This window comes from Dendrobium catenatum, unplaced genomic scaffold (assembly GCF_001605985.2).
Source record: "Dendrobium catenatum unplaced genomic scaffold, ASM160598v2 fragScaff_scaffold_1056, whole genome shotgun sequence".
NCBI lineage: Eukaryota > Viridiplantae > Streptophyta > Magnoliopsida > Asparagales > Orchidaceae > Dendrobium > Dendrobium catenatum.
In genome coordinates this window covers 6,983,673-6,992,381 of record NW_021319518.1, presented here as the reverse complement: position 1 = coordinate 6,992,381, position 8,709 = coordinate 6,983,673, and the positions used below count along the sequence as shown (strand labels likewise).

Sequence of the window (8,709 nt, the reverse complement as noted above, 5' to 3'; positions counted from 1 at the left end):
TGAGATTTCAAAAAAAAAAAAAGTAGAGAAAGAATATGAATAGAGGAAAACAGAGGTTTAGATAGGAACAAATGGAAGAAGAAAAAGAGTCTTTGAGAGGGCTAACGGCTAGCCCAACGGCTAGTCGGCCCCCTCTCTGCTACTGGACGTCATTAGATCTCATCTTAAAATTTTAAATACTTTTTCTTTTTAAGCAGATTAAAACAAAATCTGTTTAAAAAATTTTCACCGCCCAGACCGCTTCGGCGATGAAATCTATGAGCAGGCCATCTGGTGGTGGTGAGAGTAGAAACACTGCAACGGCTATTTACGCCGCCCTTACATGCCAGTGATGGGAACAGCTCCAAGTTTCTTCGTTTAAGAGTTCTAAATTCCAACCATATCTCGCCTGATCTTCCGGTCGCCGGCATTCGTGTGTCACTCACTAGATCTGGCTCTCCTAGCCCTAGAAATCCTCTTTGGGGCAACAATTATGAATTTCTTCAAGAAGAAAACCTCTGCTAAAGGTTCGATTTGATCCTTTATCCTTCGAGAAGAAAGGGTTCGTGAGAGGCAGTGCTAGATTTCTGCCCATTTATGATTTTAGCTTATTTTTAGCTTTCTTTGATTTGTCTACAGCGTCTTTATCCATTCTCCAATAGACTTTCTGAGCGTAGGAGTTTATGCATTCTTGGCCATTTGGCGAAATTTCTAGAATTTTCCTGTCGTAGCTTTGTATTGCAGTTTCCTTGTTTGTTATTTCTGATCCTTAGGGTTTTGCTTTTGTTTACTTTAGATGCTCTCAGGACGAGCAAAAGGGAAATGTCAGTTGCTACAAGAGGTGAAAATCTTTGTCTCAATATGGTTAATCAATTTGAATGATGCAGTTTAACGGTGCATTATTTAAATGGCTGATACTGCTGTATTAGAGTTTTATTGAAACCCTAAATTTGCATCTTAAGATCCATTTTTTAATTAAAATTTTATTTTGAAGTATTTTGCACTCTTTTCCTCTTCAGGAATTGAACGAGAGATTACATCCCTGCAATTAGAGGTTTGCTATTTCTTCAATTTTTCTTTAGCCAACACCTTTTACAATAGTTTGCTTTTGGCTCATAGTTTTATATGGGTGGCTCATTCTTGTATATTGGTTCTTGCAGGAGAAGAAGCTGGTAGCAGAGATAAAGAAGACAGCAAAAACAGGAAATGAGGTGTCTTTTATGGGCTATATATTTCAGATCTGTTTTCTTTTTGTTTTCTCTCTAGTTGGTTTGTTAGTTTGCCAGGGTTTTTTTCATTGGACAAATATTTTGCTTAAAAGTAGCAAATTTCTGTCAAAAAAACGGCCATTTTCTACTTCTGCGATGCTATATACTTATTTCAACAATTACTTGACCTATCTGTTCTTCGTAGGCTGCTACTAGGATCTTAGCTCGTCAGCTAGTGCGATTGAGACAGCAAATCACTAATTTGCAGGGTAGTCGAGCACAAATAAGAGGTGTGGCAACTCATACACAGGTGAGGAGTAAAAAGGCCATTTGTTATAATATAATTTCCTTGGTTGCTCTTTTTAAATTGTATTATGATATTTATGTTCTCCTTGCCTTAGGCAATGCATGCGAGTACCTCCATTTCTGCCGGGATGAAAGGCGCAAGCAAAGCAATGGCAGCAATGAACAAGGTATGAGATAATGAGAAATGCTCATATTGGTGTTTCAGGGAAAAATAGTAATAGGATACTTGAAGATAGCTTTTCACTAGAGACTTTGACTTATGGAAAGGCACTGGTTTGTTACAGGAGATGAAACCAACAAAGCAGGTGAAAATAATGAAAGAATTTCAGAAGCAGTCAACCCAAATGGATATGACGGTAAAAAATGGATTCTTCCTTATGCGATTATATTTTTCCTGTGGATGATAACTGGTTAGCTTCTTAGTACATTGCAAGACCTGATTTTTTTTCCTTGGTTATCAATACTTCTTTTGCCTGTCTTGCTGTGAGGCTTCTGAGCTCTTGCGGTATATCATTTAGCATGCTGCTATATGAGATTATAACAAGTTTTTCATTTGAAACCATTTTTCATTCCATAAATTAACCACTTTAAAATTTTAGATGATTGAAACTTCATTATTATTCTGAAAAAATAAACCACTGATTTGGTTAGTCAAATATAATATAGAGAATAACATATCATCTTGAAAGACATGAATAACATTATATAATAAATTTGAAAACAATTAAGATATTGAAAAATGTCTATATTCCCCTACTCATATGAATAAGATATAATTTATTTTTATTTTGAGGTACATGTTCACCATAAAGACAAGTCCTTATAGTTTATTACATCCCATGAGGTAAATTTCTTAGGAACACCATCGATTAAAATAATGTCAGATATTTTTAAGATATAAAAAAGTATCTATGTTCCCCATCAAGGACCTCTTCGTTCCTCAACCTCATATGAAGAAGATAGGGTTTTATTTTTATTTTTAGGTATATCTTCCTCATAATGACAAGTTGTTATGATTAATTATTTTCCAAGAGATATCTTGAGAATACTCTTGATTATAGTGATAAATATTTTTTTAAGATTTTGTACTTTAAACAATGATGTTTTTTTAGAATTTCAAATAGGATTGACATAGTTTTTTTTTTGGAGGCCAAAAGTTAGAAAAATAGAGAGTACTAGATTCTAATACGCTCATGTATATTCCAAACTATCATATATTGGGCTTTAAGTTCTAATATTGAATTTATTGGATATATTGAACTATTCATTCTATTAAAAATTTTGAATTTATATTTCATTAAAATAAGATTGATAAAATGTCTAAGAGGTGAGAACTTATGATGTATCAGTCTCAGACTCAAAATTAATATAAGGACTACAAAGTATTATCTCCAACCTAAGTCTAAAGAAATGCAATTGGATTTACAACTTTTTTTGTTAGCGTTTAAGAAAATCCAATTCTTTTGAAGTATATATAACCCTACAAAATTGTTTTTTAATGAGGTATAGAGGACAATATTGACATTTGTCTATGAATCCTATACAATTATGGTGATGGCCGCAACATTTTAAATTAGCATGATGTTTGAAAGATAATAATTTCTCACTATAGTTTTTTAATGGTTTATTTATACAAAACTCACTATTTGGGATTGTGAGCACAAAAGGATAATAATTTCAAAACTTTGTAAATAAAGATAATAGCTTATCCTATTTTTCAAAAAAGAGCAATTATACTTATTGGATTTATGCTAGGATTTCTTTGAACCCAAAAATTATTGCATTATTTTCCTTGTTTGCAACTTAGGTTAAAATGTTTATCCTATTTGCAAAATTTGATATTATTGTTACATAACTAAGGTCTTTTCGTGCTTGGCTTATATCTTATTCCTCCCACCACTAAAGGAAAATTGCGTGCTACCGGCGAACATAATTCGTCGGAAAATGCTCAAAATCAGTTGGAAATTAATATTTCCAACGTTTTTTTTTTCAACGGTAAAATGCTCGTTGGAAAAGTATTGCATTATTTTTCTTGTTTGCAACTTAGGTTAAAATGTTTATCCTATTTGCAAAATTTGATATTATTGTTATATAACTAAAGTCTTTTCGTGCATGGCTTATATCTTATTCCTCCCACCACTATAGGAAAATTGCGTGCTACCGGCGAACATAATTCGTAAATGCTTAAAATCCGTTGGAAATTAATATTTCCGACGTTTTTTATTTTCGACGGTAAAATGCGCGTTGGAAAAGTCATACCGGTGCAAAATAGGCCGTCGGAAATATTTTTGGCGGATTTCTGGCGTAATTTTTTGCCGGTATAATTTTCGGCGAACTATTTTGGGCCAAAAAAAAAATAATTTAATTTAATAATTTATTATTAATTTAATTAATTTAAGTTAATAATATTTAAATTTATTTAATTTAATAATGAATTATTAATTATTATTTAATTAATTTAATTTAATAATATCTAATTTAATTAAATTTATTTGTTAATAAGTTATTAAATTATTTAACTTAATTTCACAAAATAATTAATAATAAATATTTATTATAGTCATTATTTAAGAAAAAATAATTTGGTTGGAAATTCCGTTGGAAATAAATTCGCCGGTAAATGAATCAAAAAATACACCGAAAAATCATCGGTAATCCACCAGAATTTGTAATGAATTTATTTCGGCCGAAAATTCTGCCGGAAATGAGCTGTTTTCATGTAGTGCACGAAATTATAGTGCAATGGACATCGCCATTAAGCACAATGTTGATCTGTCTTGTTACCATTATGCTTGCTTCACTTATATATTCTCTTTCATCTGCAAGCTTCTCTCCTCCAACAATTGCTATGTGAATGCCAGTTGTGAGGTTGATGACTATGTCGAGTGTGCTACAGATGGAAATGGATGAGGCATTTGGAGGTTAGATAGTAGGTCAATGATAATATTAGGTTTGCAAATAAATACATCAGCTCATCGCAGATGCAATAATATGTTTGCAGGTGAGGATCGTCAATAAACAGTGAATATTGAAGTGCTCGATAATCAACACTAAGTAACATACAAGTTCCTGCAACAATCCCCACAAACATTGAAATACAAGCGGGATAGTAGGTCAATCATATTGCTGAGCGCAAAACTAATTGACAAATAGTGACACTACCTCGGGACTCGCTCCCATTGCATGATTTTAATTAAACAAATTAGTAATTGATTTGTGAGTATTGTTGATGTTCCGAACGCAACGGCGAAGTCCGTTTTACAATCGAACGTCGTTTGGGTAACGTTGCACGCCAATTTTCTTGATTTGCTTGCGTTGGCTTGAAATGTGTGTTAATCTTCTCACAAGTCTTTAATTAATCAAATTGACTGTCATTTTTGAATATTGTCGATGTTCCAAACGTAACGGCGAAGTCCGTTGTGCGATATACCGTCATTTCGGTGGCGCCGCATGCCAAATTCCTCGTTTTACGTGTCATTGCCTCAAAATTCATGCCGCCACCTTGGATGTCCCCAATTGAACAAGTTGATAGTGCCTTTTGAGTTTTGACGATATTCCAGATGCAATGATGAAATCCATTCTACAATCGTACATTGTTTGGGCGACTTTGCACTTCAATTTCAAGTGTTGGTCATCTTTTTGGACCAATATCCTTTGATTTTACTACTGGGGTTCTCACTTAGGTGAACTTGATGTCCTAATTGCGATGGAGCAGACTGTTTAGCAATCAGAGGTCGTTTAACCCTTCAAGTGACTCGTTGCATCGACGCGCTTGTTGCTTCGTTTGCCGATTTTTCCCCTTCTATACGTGGTTTGATGTATAAGGGTATACTCCCCAACAAATATGATACGTGTCTACAGCGTACCACATTTGTTGTGACGTAGTTTGTCATTATTATATTTGTTTCTAATGTATTTCTATTTTCTTTTTGTATTGAAAAATATTTCATTGGGAGAGACTTGACGTTTTTACCTTCGGGCGAGCCCAATGAGGCTTTCATTTGGAAGGCTATTGATAGATAGGACCCCCAGGGTAGTGCTGATATCCGAGACAAGTTGGAGTATGATCAGGACATGTTATAGGGGCAAGATGTTTTCCACAACTTCTTTGCCCGCTTTCCTTTGCTTCCAGAGTATTCTACAAATTCAGTTGAGTTCAAGGACCCTAGTCAATGGGTACTTATGACGTTTTGGAGCCATTAGTTGATTCAACTGAGTTAGTTAGATATTTGAGTCTTCTCAGCCATCGCCAGTTACAGTTGACTTCTTTGGAGTGACCTAGAGACTCTGTAGTTGGACATATTTAGAGCCTCATCAATGACTACATTCATTGGGCCTGCTACATTTTTCAGGCACACAGGGGTATACTCTAGGAGGCAGGGATTTATGAGGCAGTTTATGCCTAGTTGTTCGACCACGGGCGTCTCCCTCCTTATTGGCCTGTTGTTTGGTGAAGTTCTTAGACTCAGGAAGGAGTACATGCTGGATTGGAGCAGAGAAGCTCACATTTACCAGTTTTTGACCACCATTTTGAAGAGCGTGTTCCTTCAAATGAGCAGTTATTTCAACATGTCCTTTTAGCAGAGACTGATGCTACCAGATGTTTACCTCACAGTTCTTCAGTACTATCGACAGACGTATAGAGCATCGAATTTGTCGAGATGTGCCAGGGCTTCTATGCCAGTTAGGATGTGATACGTATCTTTTAACTGGCAGTTTTGCCGCCAAATGGCTCGACAGGTAAACGGTTATGACCGGGGCCCTCTAAACTAGGTGGTTCACCGCCAAATGATACCACTAAATTACGGTAATGGACTGAGCTCGTATGCTCCCCAATGATACTAAATCTTTGAGGTATGAATCAATAAGATATAATCGATAGGGCACAAAGTCCTCTGTTAGCTAAGGTGGATTCAAATTTGTCTCCTTAGACAAATATTCATCACAGGTCTATAAGGTATCCTTGGACGATGCAACCCATGGTTGTCGATAAGGATCATTTTGTCAGGTTGGGTCGACCACCACTGCTTTTTGTGCAAGATTGTGAAATTTCTCAATTTAAATATCAAACTTTCAAAACCTATGCTGTTACTATATGCCAAATACTATGTATTTGATTGACAACTAGCCTTAATAGAAAGTTCTCTCGTTATCGGGAGGGGTAATTAACTATAGGGGCTTGCGCCTATGAAAAACCAGAACTTAGATCATAAAGTCTTTGCAAAATGAGAGCGAAATTTCTCGGGGTGTCTTATAAACAATCCCAATCTCCCTCATGAAAATTTAACCCTGAATTTACTTCGTTAAAACTCCCCCTAAAAGCATAAAGCAACTGTGAGGAGGCCGGAGAGCAAATTTTTGGAGCCTATAGAACGACTGGAGTTGGCAGATCGGGATCGATAAGTGTGGCAAGATGGGTTCGATCACGACTGGGTTCAGGTCGGTTGAATGCGGGAGTTCGGCGTGTGGTGTAGTGGGGTCGGAGGGGATGTGTGGGTCAGACAGGATCGGTGGCTGGAGGCGCAGGATGCACGACTGAGTTCAACGAAAGTAGGGTTTGAATTGATGGTGGTGCGTTGGAGGCCTCACGCACCTAAGGCGTCGGTCATGCATTATTTGCTGGCAGCTATTACTCAATTATGCATTATTTGCTGCAATGCATTGAAAATGGATGTGAATATGTGCTTGAGTAATAGCTGGTCGCTATTAGTGTTATAGTATTATGATAATAAACTGCATGTGTGTAACAAACAAGTAAAGACAGGTTGACCCGTTGGTTGGAGACTGATTGACCTGTACAGGGTGGTGGGCCGACGTGCTTTCCTTTAAATATTATGGTTTGGTGTTATCCTCTACTAATTCACGTGATACACTGATTGGGAGTTATAAGGAGGTCATTACTATGCCGACGGGCAAAAAGTGACGACTCTATTTACTGAGACAACAATTTACTAACACTGTACTAACGCTGAAAAACACCGTGATAGCCAGAACTTTTACTTATTTAGTGTGGCTGCTGAAATGTATGTTCCTGATGCATTATTCTTATTATTATACGAATTTATTATTACTGCATGGGTTTACTGTTATTGCATTTTTCTACTTCTCATGCCACTGGATTATTACTGTTATTGATATATATGCTGATAATATTTGATACTACTGATTTACTGTACTGATATTAAGCATGTGATATATTGAGCACGTAATATAAAATTTCTGGATAGCATGTGTATATTTCTATATGATTTTATTACATTGATTTGATTTCGACAGTTTTTATCGATATTTTGATTTGATATTTTATATGATTTTTGTACTGGTTGGTATTACGAAGACATGAATGATTTATATATTTGACACTCGTATTAGTTTATTATTTTACAGGCTTTTATACTTTAGTATTTTACTGTTTATAGATTATACTACTACTGCATATGAATTTTATTATTTCTGCATTGATTCAATGATCATATGAATGCAACTGTTATGATTTGATTGTTAACAAGCATATTACTCCTTTACCCTGCTTTGAATTCAGTTATAGGTTTTGGTTATTTGTTGGGTTTTTTTAGCTCATTATATGTTATGATGCACCGATACGGACACGGCGACATGGACACGACACAGACACGGGACACGACAATTTTTAAAAATATAGGATACGGGTGCGGCGTGGACACGGCATAATAATTTTTAATATAATATATAAAAATTAAGGTGACATTATAGTAAAAATGTCAAGCAATAATAAATCAATTTCATGATAAGTTGATACTTGTTTAGCTTATAACATAAAGATGTTTAATACAAAATGTCTAATACAACCACAAAAATATAAGCAAAAAACCATTTAGTACAACATGAAGGTCCAACTACTCAATAGAGAGAATGATAGAAATAGATTCAGATGTTGGTCTTTGGCCTTCAATATCATCATCATTTAATATCATTGCTTCCAACTCTGGTTCATCTAGAGAAAGATTTGCAACCTCCAATAATCCCATATCATCAAGGCACTCGAACCCATCTCCAGCAACATCCCACATCTTGTTATCACCTGTTATATAAAGTGGGGTTTTCCTTGATAGAAGACGAAGATTTGTATGCACATAAACTAAATCTTCAGCACGTTGTGGAGTTATTTTATTCCTCTTCATTGATTGAATAAATGAGTATGTGCTCCAATTTCTCTCACAACAGGAAGAGAATGATA

General features: G+C 35.4%; 1 protein-coding gene across 1 annotated transcript in view; it reads left to right on the top strand.

The window, feature by feature from the left end:
* The first annotated feature begins 232 nt into the window (after nt 1-232).
* LOC110103416 (vacuolar protein sorting-associated protein 2 homolog 2) overlaps nt 233-8,709 on the top strand; it is a 13,525-nt gene continuing 5,048 nt past the window's right edge. Inside the window, exons 1-7 of the mRNA XM_020832129.2 lie at nt 233-506; nt 776-820; nt 999-1,033; nt 1,140-1,190; nt 1,393-1,497; nt 1,589-1,660; nt 1,778-1,849. Of these exons, the coding sequence (XP_020687788.1) occupies nt 473-506; nt 776-820; nt 999-1,033; nt 1,140-1,190; nt 1,393-1,497; nt 1,589-1,660; nt 1,778-1,849 (414 nt within the window). The 5' untranslated portion in view covers nt 233-472. The remainder of the gene's footprint in view (nt 507-775; nt 821-998; nt 1,034-1,139; nt 1,191-1,392; nt 1,498-1,588; nt 1,661-1,777; nt 1,850-8,709) is intronic.